Here is a 19,404-nt window from a genome sequence, read left to right as displayed (position 1 = left end):
ACAGCAGCCAAGACTGGGAACCAACACTCTCACATGAGATACTAATGTTGCCAGGGTGGTTTAACCTGCTGCACCACAGCAGCTGGCCTTATATAAATCACGGCTTTAAATAAAAAGACTAAAAATCATACAAGCTGGTCATGGAAATACATGAAAGAGGATATTTATAAAGCTACATAAAGAGCCACTACACAGGTGATGCACCCATACACACACACAGTACCCACGCAGTACCTCTGTAGACCTGTGCTTTTGAAAGCGTCTACCACACCATGGTGGAGGTGATACGGAAGAGGCAGGCTGTTCACGAGACACAGCAGGCTAAAAGCTTCCCAACGATTCTGCAGGCGTCCACTGCCACCCCGGCTCCCCAACATTCACTCTCACACTCTCTGGAAGCCTCAAGAACTAGCACGCCGGCACAGAGACCAAGCAACACAACGAATTCTGACACAGCCTCGAGTGGGCCCAGTACGCCGACCTCCTTGAGTGAAGAAGCTGCAGCCCCGGCGGGAGCGGGACCCCGCACGCCCGCCCGAGAAGACAGGGCAGGCCAGCGCGGGGCGAGCAGCAGAGCCCGAGGACACGGGCGGGAGCCCCTCGCTCAGCAGGCCTCGGGGTGGGGGTCGGCGGCCAACAGCCCAGCGCCCAGAGCCTCAGCCCACGCTGCCGGGAGAACCAGCGATTTCATGAACCCAGGCGCCCGCCCCACTTGGGGACGAGGAGGGGGCACCGGCCGCGTTTAGGGGAACACACTCAGGGCCACACTCACGACCACCCCCGCCGCGGCTGCACTCTCCGGGGCTGCCTCGCGGACTTGGCCCCGGCCAGACTAAAGCCCGGGGGTCCGTCCCTCAGCGTCGCGCCAACCGCGACCCGAAGCCGACCTCGGTCAGCTCCACGGGGCCTCACAGCTGAGACAGCCCAGCGGGGCCCGGGGCCGCGCGGCGAGCCGCCCCTAAGCTCCCGGGAGGAAAGCGCCTCGGGCCTCTCACCCTGCGGCTCGGACACAGCCCACTGCCCAGCCGCACAGCCTCACCGTCCTCACCTCCCCGGACCGCCGCCGGCACGGGCGCCCGCAAGCAGCGACTCCACCTGAGGAGAACGCGAAGCTCACGCGCCATGGCGTCCTTCGCGAACGCCGCGCGCAGCGTCGAGGGGCGGGCCGGGGGCGGGGCCGGGGCGGGCCTTCCCGGGGCGCGGCGCGGTGACGTCACGGCGCGCACGGGCTGCCCGCCGCGCTGCCTGCGAGGGCGCTCGGGTGGGGCAGGTCCCGCGCCGCGGGGACGGTCGGACCTTGGGGCGGGATCTGCGTGACCTTGGGTCACGTTGACAAGGGCGACGGGTCCTGCTCGGGCAGCCCTGGGTGGGTGAGCCGAAGTGCTGTCTCGGGGTGTCTGGGATGAGGCAGAGGTCAGGACCCACGCGAGATGCGCCAAGAAGGCGCTTGGAAGCCGCAGGGATGGCCTCTGCGCGCTCGCGTGGCTTGCCGGCGGCTTCCTGTCCCCTAGGCCCTGCTAACACCCCCATTCCGACCCCAGACTGTCGCTTGGCTGTTGTGCCTTCCAGGCCGCGTGGTGTCCGCGCCTGTCCGCCACGGCCTCCTCAGGGACGTCAGGGGGACACTGCGGGGTGGAGGTGAGGGAAGGGAAGTGCGGGCTGTGAGGCGCGAGCGGACACTGCCCAGAAAGCAAGGAAAAGGACGCAGGACTTGACCCCGTTCCCAACCTCTTTATATTTAAAAAGATTTATTTTGGGCCTGGCGCGGTAGCTTAGTGACTAAAGTCCTTGCCTTGCACACGCGCCAGGATCCATCATAGGCTCCTGTTGGTATCCTAATGACCCCACTTCCCATCTAGCTCCCTGCTTGTGTCCCGGGAAAGCAGTCAGGGAGAGACCCAGAGGAAGCTCCTAGCTTCTAGCTTCAGATTGGCGCAGCTTCGGCCATTGCGGTCACTTGGGGAGTGAATCATCGGAGGATCTTCCTCTCTGTCTCTCCTCCTCTCTATATATCAGACTTTGCAATAAAAATAAATTAATTAAAAAAAATTTTTTTTTTCTTGAAAGGCGGTCAGAGGATCTTCTGTCAGCTGGTTCACCCCCCAGATGGCTGTGGCTGGTTCAGGCTAGAAGCAGGCACTTCACCCGCTCTCCTGCAGAGGTGGCAGGGGCCTGAGCACGTGGGTCACCCTGTGCTGCCTTTCCCAGGCCCAGAGCGGGGACCTGGAGGGACCTGGCTTCACCCACCACGCCGGCTCCTGACTCCCTTCTGTGCCTTTCACGGTCAGTGTCAACTTCAGGGGGCCGGGGCAAATGAAATGGTCAGAGCATTTTGCCCTAACAGGAACAGCTGGTGGCCACTGATCCTTCTTTGCCTTGGCTCTCAAGCGACTCTTGCAGACACAAGGGTGTCCCTGGGTGCCTTGATTCTTCAGGGAATTAAGAACAGGTCCTGTGGCTCACCAGTGGGCAGACAGGGACGGAAAGTTCCCAGCTTGGAGTAGAGCCATAACCACCCGATCAAAGCCCCTCCTGAGATTTCATGTTTTCCAGTCACAGAGCCAGCCAGCCGGAGCTGCTGCGGCTGTAGTTCACTGCCCCCAGTGCCTGCCACAAGTTCCTGGCCATCACCTGCACCTCTCCGTGTGCCTGAGCAGGAAGCCGGTTCGCAGCAGGACATAGGCTTCCCAGGCATGGTCTGAGTCACTGGGCATGGTGCCCGCCTCTGAACCCTCGTGTGTCATGAATGCTCAGAAGACAGTGTCCAAGTCATGATGGGGACAGGTATTTGGGCAGTTAAGGAGTGGCTTGGGACACAGACATCCCAGAATGCAGGGCCTGGCTCCAGGCTGTGCTCCTCTCCTTCTGCAGTCCTCTGCTGCTGCTGTGATGGTTGGTGTTTGGTCCTGAGGCCACACTACTCAGTGTGACAGGGCTGGCAGCCCTGCGCCTCCCCACCCCAACCCTACCTACACAAGGATCATCTCAACTTGTGTGTGTGCAGCTCATAGGAGACACTGGGATGCACAGCACCAGGGCCCGGACCCCTCCCCTTGCTACTCAGGCATTAGGTAGGACCAGGGTCACCCACACTAGCAGGTGGCACCACTGGCACTAGCATATTTACATTTCTCTTTTTTCCAATGGCAAACTTAACCAGCAGGCTCTCAGCACAAGGCAAGCTGATCCCTAGGTAATCTTTTTCAGGAACTGAATTACTGCTTGTTGTCTATGAAACACATCTGGATATGTTTCCCACTTTCCAGAAGTTACCCAAGTGGGCTCTGAGTGGCTGTGTAAGGAGGGGTCAGGGTGCAGTGTAGAAGGGCCTGGCTGTGGCCAGGACCACTGTCCCTCGCTGCTCTTGCAGCCCTGTGCCTGTTCTGCCTCTGCATTTGTCGCCAGGTTAGCGCTTCCCGTCTCCTTACTTTGTCACATACAGGAGAGCACGTGAAAACTGGGTTCTTTGCTCCAGCGGTGCACTGTCTACTCTTCAGTCCCCTTAACCTGAGGCCTCAAAACCCTCGAGGGCTTTTCACCATCTGATCTCCCCCTCCAGTCTCTTCTGAGTCCCTTAAAGACGCCAGCAACACTGTCTTACAGCCATCAGTGCTTGTGGTTTTTTTTTGTTTTTGTTTTTTGTTTAGTGAATTTACAGTGAAATTGTTAACAAAAGTGGCGCAGCAAATGCGCCATAAAATGATATGACTATGTTGAAAGCAAAATTTTGGTAAACTGCAAGCACACAAAAAGTACTTTGGGTTTTCTGTGCTTTGTTTTTTAAATGGTAACTTACACTGCCATGCGGCACTAAAAGCACATTTTGGTTCAAATGCATTGTTTCGTTCTAGCTTACAACAGCCCCATCAGAGAGTCCTGTGCCCCGAGACTGCAGGGCAGGAGTAGCCCATGCAAGGAGAGCTACTGCACTTGTTTTGCCACAGAATTTCAGACAGCTTCACACACGTGCTCGCTCAAGACAACCACGAGGGAGCAACTACCTCCCATCTCACTGAGTGGACTCTGAGGGTCGGCAGCCAATGGGAACCACCTTTGAATCAAAGCAGTTTTTTCAGCTTTTATTACAAACACCAGCACATTTCAAGTTTCCTCTTTTTGATCACAAATATAGGACCCTCTCCTTCTCGTAAGTATACAGCACGAGACACAGCGCCTGGGCTCTCCGGCTCTCTTACAGAAATTTCCTTACAACCACACACCACATCCCTGGTCATGTCCTTTGACTTGTGGATGGCCCAAGATGATTGGTCACGAGGCAGACTCCAGAGGATGAGGTGAGTGCATGAAGTTGTGAACTCCACGGTGAGCTGAAGCAGCAGCCCCCGCCCCGGCTGCCTGCAGCATCTGGGACAGGCCACCTCAGGAGTGTGGGCATGGAGCGGCTCCTGGGCTCAGGGACTTCCCATGGTGAAAAGGCTGATGCAAGAACTGAGGTGCAAGAACCCACGAGGTGAACAAGGACAGTGTGTCTGCACTAGAGGGCCTCGGCCCTGCCTTCCCTTTATGGGGTGGGGTGCACGTTGGGGTTGTTCAGGGATGCTAGTTGGGGATTTTATTCTTATCTGGCTTAATCTACATAATTAAAACTCAAGGTTCAAAACTCTGTCTTAAGACTAGATTGTACCTTTCTGATGTCCTGGAAAATTTCTTCAAATTTAGATTTTTTTCAAAAGATTCTCAAATTAGGTATTTAAGTATGTTTCAAAGTCTGTAAACAGATTGGCCAAGGGGAAGTTATCTAGGTCATGGCTTCTAAACATGACACCACAAAACACCCACTAGAGCCAGCCATACTGCTGCCCCCATCCCCAAAACCTGGAGACAATTTCCTGGGGGGCAGCTGGAAGGGAACTGGTTCCAGTTTGCCTGCCTCAGATGCTATAGGGTTTGTTCCAAAAGAGGGAACCGTCAGCCCTGCAGATCACGTGGGAAAGTGCTTGGCAGCGTCCTTACTCCCGAGGGTATCATTTCAGGGGGGGCCAGGAACCACCCCAAGGCCCTAGAGCACCCAATGATAGGATCTGTGGCTAGAAAGGCAGGGAGCTCTCCCCACAGGGGTGGCTGGCTGAGAAGGAAGACTGGGATGTGAGCTGGAAGCACAGTGCTGTTCCCAGCCGCGGTGGTGAGCATGCCACAGGCCAGGGCTGCTGCGGGCCCACTGCCTCTCTCAGTCTCTTGGGGGAGAAATCCCAGGTGGCCACTCGGAACCCATGCCCACTGCCACCCACTCACTACTGTGACTGTAGTCCCGCATCTCCACTCCGAGTGAACAATCAGAACCATGTCTTACAAAGAACAGACTCAAAAAATATATATAAATAAATAAAAACCTTAAACATTCTTACAGGGATCTTAAAAGAACAGAATACATGTTAAAAACTTCAGTAATTTATATCAATTTTAAGCAATACTTTATATACAATGGGGAAAAAACACATGCATAGTCCAAATACAACGTTGAAAACAGCATTTTCATAACAAAAAAACCCCGAACACTAAGTGTTAATACCATGTACATGAATTCAAGAAGGACCACCCTTTTTGTCTGTTGCACACAGTTTATTTAACAATATGATATAAGAAATGAGTTGGTACTTTACCATTCTATACAGTGATTGAATCTTCTTGAGTTTTCTTATTTATAGTAATTATAGCGCTTGCATGATTTACACTAGAATTGCTTTTCCTCATTTCAAGTTTCACATAGAAGAAAAGAATGCTTCTTCTCTATTAACATTAGCATGGTCTAAGAGAGTGATCACCCCTATTTTTTGTCTAAAACCAGTTTTATCAGAGAAACAAAGCAACAATTTCTACATCTGCAAGACAAGAGTTTGGCGTAAGCCAGCACATATAGATAGATGTGTGTGTGGGTGTGTGTACGTGTGTGTGCACACCGGAGTCAATTCCTGTTGTCCAGGGTAATACTTGGGAGACGCCCACAGAGTTCACAATAGAAAAAAATCTTCCCGCAACATCAGAAAGTTACTGGGATACATTATAAGCTTGCATTATTTCAGGAATCAGTTTCTGAATATTATTTTTCTTCTCACTTTTAAACATAAGTGTTTAAAGTCTTGAAAATACAAATAAAAAATATGAATATAATGAGCTTGTTTTTCCCGTTAAAAAAAGGCATGAACCACCAGCAATGACGACAAAAAGAATCCAAACCAACCCCCCTCCCCCAAAAGAAAAAGAAAAAACTGGAGAAAAAAAGCCAAATAGAGAGAAAGAGAGAGACCAGATATTTAAATCAACTGGTTTTTAACAAAAAAATATATTCTTTGTATTGTTTCTTGAAACATCTATCCACCTTCCGTGGCGTGGAGGCAGCAGTCCATCCAGGAGTAAAAAGGCCCTAGATGCCTGGGTTCTCAGTACAAAAGGTCCAGGGACACGAAAGGGAAAAAACCCCATGCTCTCATAATGCTACAAACCCTCCACAAATTTTTCTAGTGTATCTCCCGTGGTGTCACCGACCAGGGACAGTTCACTGGACAGTGCACTCCTATTGGGGGTGTTCAGTTGGGGGAGCATTGCACTCTGTTCAGGGTTCCCCAAGTGTCCCTGCTCTATGGAGCTGGCCATAGTGACAGCAAGTCCAGGATGAGGGGAACCAGTCTGGGGTGAGACGTGGTGTGGCGAAGGTTGGGGCTGTATCCGCGGTGATGGGCTGGAATGTGGAGGCTGGGACTGGGGCCGCGGAGACTGGACAGGGGCTGGAGACCGCACCTGGTTGCTGAGGGATGTGGTGATCTGTTGGCCAGGGAGATGTGAGGCCTGCGGCTGTCCTGAGAGCATGTGCTGCTGGGGGCTCATGGGGTTCGGCTGGCCTGGGGAGCCCATCTGCTGCTTCATCTGCTGCTGCTGCAGAATCCGCTGCTGTAGAGCCTGCTGGATGTTGGGGGCGCCATCTGCCCCCAGTCCTGGCTGCCCCATCTGACCAAGCTGTCCCATCTGAGCTGCCATCTGGCCCATGGAGCTGCCCTGGATGGGGAGGTGCTGCTGCATGCGTTGCTGCTGCATTGCTGGGGCATAGGCACCAGGTCCCTGGGGCTGTTGGAACTGGCCATGCCCAGGCATGCCCCCGGCCACGCCAGCACCCCCTTGCTGCTGCTGCTGCTGCTGCTGCTGCTGTTGCTGTTGCTGCTGCTGCAGTAGCTGCCGCCTCAGCATTTCTCGGTATTGAGGATTCATACTTGCCACATTGGGATTGTGTCCTGGGTTCATGATGTTTAACGCCTGGCCTGGGGGGTTCAGGCCTCCCATTGCCTGCTGCTGCGGGGGCACACCCGGCCGTGGCACCCCAGCCTGCATGGCGTTTAGGTTTTGCAGGCCTGGCTGCTGATGCATGCCGGGCTGGGGCTGGAGGCCAGGCTGGGGCTGCATGCCAGGCTGGTTGGCCACGTACTTGGCTGTGCGCTGTTTGATGAAAGCTGCCATTAGCTGTGGGTTGGATTTGAGGATGTTCAGCACCTGCTGTTGCTGCTGTGGGGAACTGGGTGATTTCAGGGTCCTCAGCAGATCCTGCAGGGCGCTAGGCGAGATGCTCCTCGGTGGCGGGACATTGGACATCCTTGGCCCAGCCACAGCTGCCTGGGCCTGCATGGATATTACAGGCCTGGGTATGCCTGGCATTGGCTGCTGCTGGGGGAGGGCTGCCTGCTGCCACTGCCCAGGTGGCATGCTGGGCATTACTGGCCCACTCACCTGGTTGGGCCGAGGCACATTCAGGCCCACAGGGGCCATTTGGCTCCCGGGGGTCCCAATGCCCGTGCGTCCTGGGGGCATGCTGCTGTTGATGTTCACACGGTAGAGGTGCTGCTGCTGCTGGGCCTCGCGCTCGATCTGCCTGGCTGCCTCCACTGCTGCAGGTGGGGGCTGGGCAGGGGGCGGGGGAGCCGGCACCTGGCTGGTGGGCTTCCCTGTGGACACGGTTGTGGGGGGCTGAGTCCGGGCCACACTGGGGAAGCCAGCTGGTGACATGCTCACGGGTGAGGGCTGGGGCTGTGCAGGGGGCTGCGGTGTCTGGGGTGTGCCGGGCTGCTGTGTGGGGGTCCCGGGTGGAGCTGAGGTAGGAGAAGGCAAACTCTGCTGAGGCACGTTGCGGGTGTTCATAGTGGCCATCCGCCTGCGCATGAGCTGGGCTTGCTGCAGCCGGTGCTGGATCTGCTGCTGGCGGAGCTTGTGTTTGATGTTGAGGCAGAAGGGCACGGGGCACTTGTTCTCTTGGCAGTGCTTGGCGTGGTAGCAGCACAGGGCGATGAGCTGTTTGCACACCGGGCAGCCGCCGTTGGTCTTACGCTTGCAGCCCTTGGTGTGCTGCACCACCCGCTTCATTTTCTGGCAGGATGGCAGCGAGCAGTTGGCGTTGCGGCACTGGCAGGCATGTACCAGGGACTGGATGCAGCGCTGGATGCTCAGGCGCCGTGACTCCTGGGGGCTCTTGGACTGTGGTTCACCTTGGCTGCTGCCTTCGTCGTCCAGGCCCAGTCCCCACTTCACCATCTTGTGTGTGTGGCTCTTCGTGTTGTAGCAATTGATACAAAGGTCATAGTCCTGCAAGCAGGGAAAGGTGTCAGGAAGAGCCAAACGGCCAGACACCCTGGGCTGCCCTACCACAAGACTGAAGACGGGCACGCTCACATACAGAACTGCAGGGACCCTGGCTCCTTTCCTGCCTTCCTCTGCCCTGTAAGTCACATTAGGACTGCCACATCCTACTCCTTCCTAAACCCAAACCATGAAAGACAAGAGATGCTGCTCAAGAGTCACAAGTCACCACAGTACAAGTCCCAGGGGAGGCCACAAGGTGCCAAATGACACTTTCATAACATACATGTCCAAGGGGCAGACAGCTGTCTCCTTCTACACACCAAGAAGGTGCCACACTTCAGCTGAATGATGGAGCATTGGACAGTGACCACAGAAAGGATAGGGAAAGTTAGAAAGAGGATCCAGTGTGGCTGCAGGAGATGAAGGACCCACTTGCTACATCAAGATTCTCTATTAAAGCACCAGTTTGAGTCTCAGGTACTCCACTTCCAATCCAGCTCCCGGCTAATGCATCTGAGAAAACAGCGGAAGATGGCTCAAGTGTCCCTGCCACCTATGTGGGAGACTCAGATGGGGTCCCTGGATCCTGGCTTGCTTGACCTGGATCAGCCCCAGTCCTTGCAGACAACTGGAGAATAAACAGCAGACAGAAGACCTGTCCTTCTAGCTCTTGAAATAATCAACAAGCGATAAATAGGACAAATGAGGCTGGAGAAGTGGGACAAAGACAACAGGCAGGTAAAGATGAGCAGAGGGGAGCCTGGCAGGTGTAGTGGCATCAGTCCCCACCAGAGAGCAAAGCAAGCAGCCAGGGTGTGGCAGGGTATGGACTGCTCTAGGAGAAAGGAAGGGGGTCAAAGACAGTGGTGGTGAACTAACCAGAAGAAGAGGCCGAGGGGTGGGCTGTATACCCCACTACCCACCCACAGGTGACTGACAGCAGGACCCACACCTCTAACAGGGAGCCAATGAGTGTGAACACAGGGCGGTTCACCAGGAACAGGGAGGGGACTGGAATGAAAAAGGCAAGAAGGTATTCCAAACCCCTCAGCTGGACCAGATCCAGAGCCACGTGAGAGCAGAGGAGCATTTCAAAATTCCTAGAGCCCAGTGGCCTGGCTCATGCCTCTATGGCTGCACCTTACACTGACACAGGCGGGAGCAGGGACAGCAAAGCCTTTAGCCTCATGCACATCTCCTCGTCCAGGGACACTGAGGCATGCCCATGGAAGCCCCGCCAGCATGCTGACCCACCTCGCACACGGTGCAGTGCCAGCGCGTCTCCACATGGTGCTTGCACTCGTTGCAGGTGTAGACAAAGCGGTCCTGGCCCTGGGTATGCAGTTCCACCAGCATGCACAGTGTGGACCACTTGGAGCGGCGCAGGGAGGAGAACTCCCAGTGCTTGTCCCTGGCCAAGGTGAGGAAGGCATCCCGCCCATCCATGAGGTCGCAGCTGAGCAAGGGGTCGGGGTCGACGATGGGGGGCAGGGTGTTGATAACAGGTCCCGCGTGCAGGTGGATCACAAAGAAGACCTGTGCAGAGAAGCAGCATTAGCCTCCGACAGGCATGTGGCCCACCCTGTGAACTCTGCCCGCTGCAGGCCACCCTCCCTCCTGCTGCGTAAGGCAGGAAGTGCCTGTGGGCTGGAGCCAGGAGCTCTACCTCCTTGTGCTTCTCCATGGTGGCGTACAGCTTCTGGGACAGGTCATTGGACACACTGGGCACACTGGGTTTCTTCTTGTTGGCGCGGCTGATGCTGCTTTTATTCTTGTTTGTTTTTTTGTTGTTCTTCTTCTTGGCATTCTTGCTGTCACCTTGACTGCCCTGCAACACAAGCTGAGCTGTCACAACAGGCTGCCCATCGTCAGCAGGGGTTCATGGCAGACCCCACATGCACAAGCCCTGAATATACAGCTGCCTCGAAAAGAAACGTGGAGGAGAAAGAGGCAAGGACAGAAGCAGAACCTGACCACTACAGCTGGAGGCCACACTACCTCTCCAGGGAAAACAGATCCAGACACTAGTTTAGAAACCCAAGGACTCACGGCAAAGTAGAAGCCATTTTCCATGATCCCCATTACTCTACTGGACCTGTGGCGTTCCGTGTCATGTCTCATAAGCACCATAGTTTATTCTTTACCAAGAGAAAGGCAAAAACATCCACAGGAAAGAAACCAGTGTGAGAGAAGTGGCCACCCCGGTGGAAAGCAGACTCGGGCCTGAACAAAGCTGGGATGCTGCCCTCCTCCAGCGCAAGGCCTGGTTGGGCCACAGTAACTGACTGCAGCTGTGGGAATCTTGCTTCTCAAGGCAAGCACTCCTGCTCTGCACAGAACCTGGGGCTACCACCCATCCTGGTCTCACGATGGGAAACTGAGGTAGACCTGGTCTTTGCAACTTTACTGTTGGCAGGAGCAGACAGACAGCTGCAGAAGCACGACAGAGTGTCTGCTGTAGGGAAGGGGGCACTCACACAAGACACAGTGCATGCCAAGAGGTGCTGAGAGGGGGTGACTATGGCCTTGGGAGACACAAGGGGATCAAGGAAAAACTGAGAAAAATCAATAAAGTGTGGCTTTAGTTAATTTCAACAAATGTACCCCACTCATGGAAGGTGTACTGGGCATGATGGAATCCTCTGCTCAAGTTTTCTGTAAGCCCTAATGCCCTAAAACTGTGAAAAAAGTTTATTTTTCTAAGAAATTATGAGTACACTACATTTAGAAAATATGACTAGGGACCAGCATTGTCGCATGGTGGGTAAAGCCACCACTTGCAATTCAGCATCCCATATGGGTAATGATTTTGTGCCCCCACTGCTCCACTTCCAATCCAGCTCCCTGCTAATGTGTCTGGGAAGGCAGTGGAAGATGACCCAAACTCCTTGGGCCCCTGCCACCTACAGGGGAGCCCCTTATCCACTTGGATGTTGTGGACAGCATGACCTTACCTGGTCAGAGGCAGGTGTGCCCACACATGGCAGTGGCTGCATTCCTGGGCTCTGTGCAGGGCTGTGAATCTGTCTCAGCCCTGACAACAGAGGCCCACAGCTGGCCCAGCAGCCTGTGCGGCAGTACGCTTCATGTGCCTGGACATGGCTCTGACTTGGGACACCTCTAAGCAGAGGAATGATACAAAGATCCTCAGGGATCCCAAAGTCAAGCAGCTTCCTCTGCGCTGGCCTCCTGGTCAGCCACTGACACCTGCCCTCACTTCACAGGCTGGCCTCTCCGCACATCTTCCTCCATCACACACATCTCAGGTGTTAAATCACCAAAGGCCAGCGAGGACCTCCAGAATGTGGCTGGACAACAACAGACTTGGCCTCTAGGGAGGCCTGAGCAAGAAGTTAGAAAACAAAGACAGCTTCTGAGGTCTTGTCAGGAACCACTGGGGATGCAAACTTGGTCCACAGCCTGGTCTATGCCTTCTCTTAGGCAAAAGGCTGAAGAGCTGTCTTACCAGTGAAGTGAATGGAAGGGGCCAACCCAGGACCTTGATGTCATCCTACGCTGACTCCTTCAGTCTGCCCAGGACATAGGCCCTGCAGCCCCTCAGCAGTTGGTACCGCCACACTGGTTCACCCCATCTCTTTCATTCAAGGTTTCTTCTCTCTTAGGCCACAGAGACCCACCCATCCAACCTTTGGGGTTGTTATCCTCAAATCTCATCACACTTCCACCACACGATGGCCACAAATGAACTTAGGCCACCACTGTCTTTTACTCAGATAGACTCTTGAGCACAGCATGCTTCCCAACACTCCCTGGGTTGCTCCCCAACAGGCCAAGGCCCAAAGCCTCTCCACTACTACCTGAGGGCAGACAAGGCCTCAGTGACCTCAGCACCACCTGAGGCAGGGCTGGGGGTGGGGGAACACAAGCCCCAAACCAAGAGATGCATGCAGCAAAGACTCTCTTTCAGGGACCGTTCTAAGCCATAAGCTTATCCTGACCATGACGTTCCCATTGTCCATTTTCTTGGCTCCCACAGGTTGCCTTCCTCTTCCTCTTTCCAGGTTAAACCCCTTCCTGCACAGAGACCTCCTAGTTTGTCCATCACTGTCTGCCACAGAGGGTGCTACAAACACGGGAACAAAAGCCCACCAGAGAGCAGTCTGACTCCTCAGCTTGGGGGACCAAGGGGATCCCTACCTCGGTGGTCTCGCTAGCTGCAGTGCTTTCTTCCTTCTTCCTTTCTTCTTCTTCCTGTTCTAGTTCCTTAATGCTTTCTTCCAACACATTGGGCCAGAAATCACCTTCAAAATAGGGCAGTTCCTTGGCACTTGTGAGCCTGTCTTCAGTTGCTTGTTTGAAGATGTCCTTAGAAGAGAGAACACAGTGGTGAGGAGGGGCTGCTGGAAGCTCCAGGTCTGGATTCACAGGCTGAAGACACTGGTGGGATGGTTAAACAGTGACAATCCCAGTGGACGCTCTCAGAGGCTTCACCACTTTGACCTCCTGCTTTACTTTCCTTTTTTACTGTTTGGTTTTGTGATTCTCAGAAGTGCACACTACCATAAAGTGAATGGGGGCAATAGGAGGACACGCCCACAGGCATCATTTAGCATAGGGTACCTTGTAGTCATGAATGATGCGTTCAGCGAATGCCTTGTCCAGCATTTTCTTGTACCATTCCTGCAGTCGTTTTGGCTTCGGAATTTTTTGATCAGGAGGGTGGCAATGGAAGATGTAGTCATCTCCTTCACTTGGGGGACAGGCCCAGATGTGCCCTGTCACATACCTGCAGAACACACACGTTAAATCAACAACAGTGAATGGCCCTGGCTTCTAGAAGTCACAGCTGAGTAGCAAGGATCTACACTCCCACAGGAAGAATTATAAGCATGGAAGAAAACCAGTTACCAAAATGCTCATGGCAGAACCCAAAACTTAGGTTCCAATCCAAGGCTAAATCTTTACTATCTGCAATCTCAAAAGCCATAACTTTTTTTCTCAACCCAGGGCATGAACCGGCTGCAGTCGAGGTCACAGCAGAAGCCTGTAACCCTGTCACAGAGCCTGGGAGCACAGCAGAAGCCTGTAACCCTGTCACAGAGCCTGGGAACACAGCTCCTCCAGGACAGCACCTAATGCCGCAGGGAGGTGATGCATGCCAGGTCGGCTTCCTCTCGTACGTTGCCAAGCTAGCTTGGCTGAGCAGCTCTAAGGGGCTAATGTAAAATCAACCTCATTCTTCTCAGGACCCTTTGATGCAATTCCTCCAACCTTTTCAAGTCTGGAAAAGGAAGGTGACAGATCTAGAGTATAAAAATGAAGTAAAAGAATTCAGACGCAAAAGACCACAAACCGAAGGATTCAGTTTACAAACAGTATCCAGAAAATGTGATGATACAGACAGTAGATGAGGAGTCAGAAGGCAGACGTGAATGGCACATGAAGAGTGCAAGATCGCATGCAGCAAAGGAAACCCTCCAACTCAATGTGTAGCGAAGGCCACCCGCTTGGTAAAGCCAGCAACAGCCCCATGAATCACACAGCTGAGGCAGGGGACACTGCACTAAGATGGGAAAGAATGAAATGCAGGCAAAGAGCATACATCACACACAGGCCCTTGTGGCACCTGAACCCAGCTCTTAAGGCTCTTAAGCTGACCACAGGACATGAGAAACAGAAACACAAAAAAATGTACAAACTGGTATGATTATGACTTCACCAAATAAATATACAGTGAAAAAAACACAAAGAGTTTTGATTCGTTCTGAATAGGCTAATCCAAACTTACCCCAATTTCTTCACATATTCTAGATACCCGATGAGGATTTCATGATAAACGGCTGTCCGGAGGCATCGTGGCCGGAAGAAGTGAATACTGTCCAGGTAGGATATATACACACGTCTGCGGGGGCAGGTGGGATGGGTGCATTTTTAACTCAAAGTATCCCTCAAACTGGAAATCAAATACCAGCCTCCCAAACACAAACAGGCTTGTAAAAGGCCAGCACTTGCACCGTGTGCCATTCCTGACTCAACTTGAAGTGAAAGAATCCTTTCACTTGAGCGGAGACTTCCAGGGACACACACCGTGGGTGAGGCACAGACCATAAGACCATGGCCCATGGGGATGACCGAAATGGACATCCCACATAGGTATCCCCTTCATTTCTCATGAGTTTACAAGCAAAATAAAGCTAACAATTTTGGTCAATGATGACTTAATCTATTTTAATTCAACATCCAAGGACACAAGTTCTGCTAAGCCCCTATTACACTGGAACAAAAACAAACAAACAAGCAAAAAAACAAAAACAAAAGCTGAGATTACCTTGTGTTTGGAGGGGGGCAGTCAGAGCCATATTCTTGGACATGCATTCCAAAAAAGCACACATCCACCCCATCAATTTCCTCAAAAGCAAACAGTGCTTTGGTTCGATATGGGAAAGATTCAGACATTTCCCCAGAATCCACAAACCTGAAAGAAAAAGGCAGGCTTGATGTTCTTGAAACCCACGGCTGAGCACCTCTGCTCTGTACTTGGTCAGGGCTGGTGAGCTGAAGGCTGGCCCGCCCAAGTCTTGGGGCAATCTCATAGCTGTGATCACCCCTTCTCAACCCTGTGTCCCAGGGGCGGACTGAGAGAAGAACTGCTATGACACCCCCGTTAGAGAACACAGTACACAGACCGTGACTTCATCCCAGGCTTGACCTCCACGGTCTTGTCGGAGCTGGCCACCACTCTGACAAAAACCTCCCCGGCCTCAGGGTGATTTTGGCGCCGCAGAAATTTGTTCACTCGGTCTTCCAGGTGGTTTCCCAGTCGTGTGGTCTGCAGTCCTAGGAAGTCCGGAAGCAGGAGAAGAGCAAAAGAGGGGCCAATGAGATCACAGCACTAGCTTTCTTCTGGCACATTCTGACATGTTTTTAATTAGAGATATTTTATTATTTATTTGCTTATTTGAAAGGCAAACTGACAGAGCCAGAGGGGAAGAGAAAAAGAGAGTGAATGAGTGAGAGCGGGAGAGCGATCGACAGACAGACACACACATTCCTGAACTCAAATGCCTAAAACTGCCACGGTGAGGAAAGACCACTGAGGAGCCAGAATGGCGGGACCTAAGGACTTGGGCCATGATTTGCTGCCTTCCCTGGAACAATAGCAGAAAGCTGGGTTGAAGTAGAGCAATCAGGACCCACACTGCCATCCAACATGCTATGTGGCTGCCTGAGGTCAAGGTTTGAACAACTCTTGCCCTACTGTCTGGCAGCCTAAAGGGGTGAGCCTACTTATGACACAAGCACTTCTTGGGGAACAGGTGAACTCCAGGAGCACAGCATCTGACTCCCAGAAAAACCACCTACATTCCTAGAGTTCCACCCTTTTCTAACAGTGAGGAGCAGAAGAGCTAGAGGTGGTGCAAGTCTGACTGGGGATATGGAGGAAGAAGCCAGGCTGTGCCCACTCAGCCTCCTGCCCTTCTAGTCTAGGCCCAGGAGTCCTCCCTCTCCCTAACGGCACACTTTTGGAACACTAACAGAAACCAGAGATTGGCTGGTACTTCCTGAGGGTAAGATTGGTGCACTCCCAGGGAAGATAGATGTGAGTATGACCGGTGACTGACCAGCTCCCATTTCCCACTGGGGAGACCTGGGGGAAGGCCTGGCCCAGTCATGTCTGCTGGGGCCATTTGGGGAGTACATTAGTGAATGGAAGATATCTTCCCCAAATTCTGTAACTGTTCAAGATAAATAATGAATCTTGAAAAATAAAAAGACAAAAATCAAGTCCCAAATGTCAGCAGCTGTACTTGAAAAATCCTGGTTTAAAGAGAAGCATTAAAACAGTAGGGGAGTTGTCAATTAACAGTGTTTCAAAAGGTTTTTAACAGAGGCAGTTAAAACTACAGAATAGCTTTGGATTTGGTTAACAGCAATTCAAACTTTAAAAAAAGACTTCGTCTGGGGAACAGGCATCAGCTTAAAGGGTAAGATGAACACATTCCACACTGGTGCCTGCGTTTCATCCCTTCCACTAGTTCCCGATGGAAGCTTTCGCCCAACGTGAATCCAGGAAGGCAACGATCATGGGCCTGTAACCCAAACCGAAGGATCTGGGTTAAGATCTCAGCTCCCAACTCCAGACACCTGTCGGCTGTTGCAGGCATTTGGGGAGTGAACTACCAGATAGGACCTTGCATAAGTAAGTAAAAATTAATTTTAAACACTCATTAAAAATCTTTCTAATACTAATTAAGTCATAGGACTATCAAAGACCAGGAAAAGTAGTCAAGTTTCTAAAATGGACAGTCCAAAGTATAACCCACAAACTTACTCTTAGCGCTAAATTTGTTTTCTTTTCGAGGTCTACCAGTTTTCTTCAAGCAGTTGTCGCACACAAAGCTGAAAAACAAACAAAAACAAAACAAAAAAAGGGGTGTGATCAGACTGCACGCATTAGCACATGCTGCTAAACCAGTATGCAGCATTGAAACACTTTGCTGGCATAGGAATCACATTTTTATAATAAGAGTAAAGAGGCAGACGGCTTTGGTTCTCCAATTCTATAAAGTAGTCAAACACTCAATCAATTGCCAATTCAATTGTTGAACTCTGACAGCAAAGAATGAGACTACCACTGCTGCCACCCTTAGGTGGGGCTGTGCACTGCTCTTTCTTTCCCCAAGACCAGAGGAAATTACTTACCCTGAGGGCCAAATGATGTCATAATGCAGCACACAAATTTGATGCATCTTCCGGCCACACTCCTTGCAATCGACAAAACTAGGAGATAGAAAGTCTACAGTTATGCTTTCAGAGACACCAACGGACATCCAGAAGGTGTCTGAATGTGTGTGGACCCTGCTCTCAGGGACCTGTGAATGCCTCTGATTCTGACACAGGATGAGGCGGATCCCTGCCTTCTTTGAGAGTAAGCGCCTCACTCCTCTTGCCCTCAATCTCTCTTTGCAACCAGAAATGCAACTTCAACTTGAAAAATTACAAAGTGGCAGACAGAAGATCTTCCTCTCTGTATATATGACTTCCCAAAACAAAACAACAACAACAACAACAACAAAACAAAATACAATTACAAAGAGGATTCAAAAACTTCATGGGCATTGGAACTCAGTGATAATGTGAATTTTCTATGAACTTTAAAAAAACTTTCACTTTATCTGAAAGGCCTTTGGGCAAAAACCGATAGAGGTTTTTCTATCCACTGGTTTTCTATCACTTTCTCAACAGTCTGCGGTACGCCAGGCCCGAGGCAGAAACCTAGAACTCAATCCAGGACTTGCACACAGATGGCAGGGACCCAACTCCTTGAGTCTTCACCTACCGCCTCCCAGGACTGCAGGAAGTTAGATGGGAAATGGAAGAGCCAGGACTCAAAACAGATGTGGGCCTCCCACTGGCATTCTATCTGCTGTACTGCCCACTGCTCTGTCAACTTTCTGAAGCCTCCTTCCACTGTGAATTAAGGTAAAACTCATAGGTTACTATTTCTTGACAATGACCATGCATACTTTCTCTAGGCAATTTCACATGTCTTAGCTGACTTAGGAAACAGAGGACAACCTCTCTCAGTGTCATAAATACTTGCTCTGAAGTCTAAGACTTCTTAGGACACAGACAAGGAATGTAGTCGGTCCCAGCTGCCACACCAGGCCTGATGCAATTGTCATCACAGAGGGTGGCAAATGTCAAGCCTGCTAAAAAGTAGACTTTTCTGCACTGCCTGTGACGGCCCACAACTAACATCCCTGGCTCTACCATCTCCAACAACTGCTTCACCTCGGAGACTTAAATGTCAAGATACTGAAAGGTGAAAACCTTTGCTGCTTTCAGCTCTTTCCCTTGGTGCTGTCACAAGCCACACAGTTTGGAAGGTTTAGGAAGTTAGAAATGCCATGGCTCCCCGACTGCCTGAACTCAGGATCTTCAGCAGCGTGAGCTGAGTCCTTGCTGGGCCTCTCATCCTCTGCCACCTCCAGTCCGCTGCCGGGGAAGCCCTTTAGTCATGGGTGTGCCCTAAGCCAGCTTGCATCCCTGTTCTGCCAGGGCTGTGCGGACCAACACAGTAGTGGCAATGATATCCAGGCACTCTGGAAAACCTGCGCTGGCTCCATCCCCTTGTACTTGAGGGCTACACTTCTCTTCCCATGAGTACTACATTCCCCCACGCTCCGCCTCTGCAGTCTTAGTAACCAGCCTCTGCCTTTCTGCTCAGACCGTAACAGGCTTGCAGGCAGGAATGTTCTCAGCTCCTGTGCCATCATCTCCCAAGCACCCCAAATACCTCTTCCCTTGCACACCGAGGAAAAAGCATGCCACAAAGATGCCATTCTAAACCTCATGATGTCACCTCAAACCTGAAACCTCTTCTCCACAAAATTATTAACTAATCAGCTGGCTCCATGTCCTTCTTGCTTCAGTCTGGGCTTGGGCCTCTTGCCTCGCCTGCTAGTCTTCTGACTAGTTCCCTACAACAGGTCTACATCTGCTCTTGTCGTCAGTTCACCTTACAGATCTCAGGGCTCCTTCTACACCAGAAACCAAGGCTCCTCCTCAATACCTCCCTGCACATGTGGGATAAAGCCCACCCATCAGTCAACTCCCCAAGAAGTGTCCCTGTAACTGGTGAACTTCACCCACTCTCCTGCTTTCTGTCCACGCTAGGCAACCGGGAATTAGCTTGAACATCTCGTGTTCTTTTATTCCTTTGTGTCTAGAATGCTCCGCCCCTCCCCCAAAACCTGCTTCCACAAGTCACATTTTCCTAGAAGCTGAATCTAACTGTTGTAGCCACTCTGCCTGGGAGTGGCCGTCTCAAGCAGACTTTCTTCTTTCAATCAGATTTCT

At 52.0% G+C, this 19,404-nt stretch overlaps 2 protein-coding genes across 3 annotated transcripts in view; both read right to left on the bottom strand.

Moving 5' to 3' along the window:
• LOC121151716 (heat shock protein 75 kDa, mitochondrial-like) overlaps nt 1-1,130 on the bottom strand; it is a 33,477-nt gene extending 32,347 nt beyond the window's left edge. Inside the window, exon 1 of the mRNA XM_040973444.1 lies at nt 1,049-1,130. Coding sequence (XP_040829378.1) covers nt 1,049-1,124 — 76 coding nt within the window. The 5' untranslated portion in view covers nt 1,125-1,130. The remainder of the gene's footprint in view (nt 1-1,048) is intronic.
• Nucleotides 1,131-5,334: 4,204 nt separating this feature from the next.
• Nucleotides 5,335-19,404, bottom strand: part of LOC121151715 (CREB binding protein) — a 139,371-nt gene continuing 125,301 nt past the window's right edge. For both annotated transcript variants that reach the window (XM_040973442.1, XM_040973443.1), the window contains 10 exons: nt 17,245-17,322; nt 16,874-16,941; nt 15,228-15,378; nt 14,870-15,016; nt 14,330-14,443; nt 13,162-13,327; nt 12,739-12,906; nt 10,247-10,408; nt 9,835-10,116; nt 5,335-8,583 (listed from right to left, as the gene is read on the bottom strand). In XM_040973442.1, the coding sequence (XP_040829376.1) occupies nt 6,454-8,583; nt 9,835-10,116; nt 10,247-10,408; nt 12,739-12,906; nt 13,162-13,327; nt 14,330-14,443; nt 14,870-15,016; nt 15,228-15,378; nt 16,874-16,941; nt 17,245-17,322 (3,466 nt within the window). In that variant the 3' untranslated portion in view covers nt 5,335-6,453. The remainder of the gene's footprint in view (nt 8,584-9,834; nt 10,117-10,246; nt 10,409-12,738; nt 12,907-13,161; nt 13,328-14,329; nt 14,444-14,869; nt 15,017-15,227; nt 15,379-16,873; nt 16,942-17,244; nt 17,323-19,404) is intronic.

Source organism: Ochotona curzoniae, unplaced genomic scaffold (assembly GCF_017591425.1).
Source record: "Ochotona curzoniae isolate NIBS_2020 unplaced genomic scaffold, NIBS_Ocur_1.0 contig_2321, whole genome shotgun sequence".
Classification (NCBI taxonomy): Eukaryota; Metazoa; Chordata; class Mammalia; order Lagomorpha; family Ochotonidae; genus Ochotona; species Ochotona curzoniae.
The sequence above is the reverse complement of the archived record's forward strand: the minus strand, read 5'-3'. Positions and strand labels throughout refer to the sequence as shown.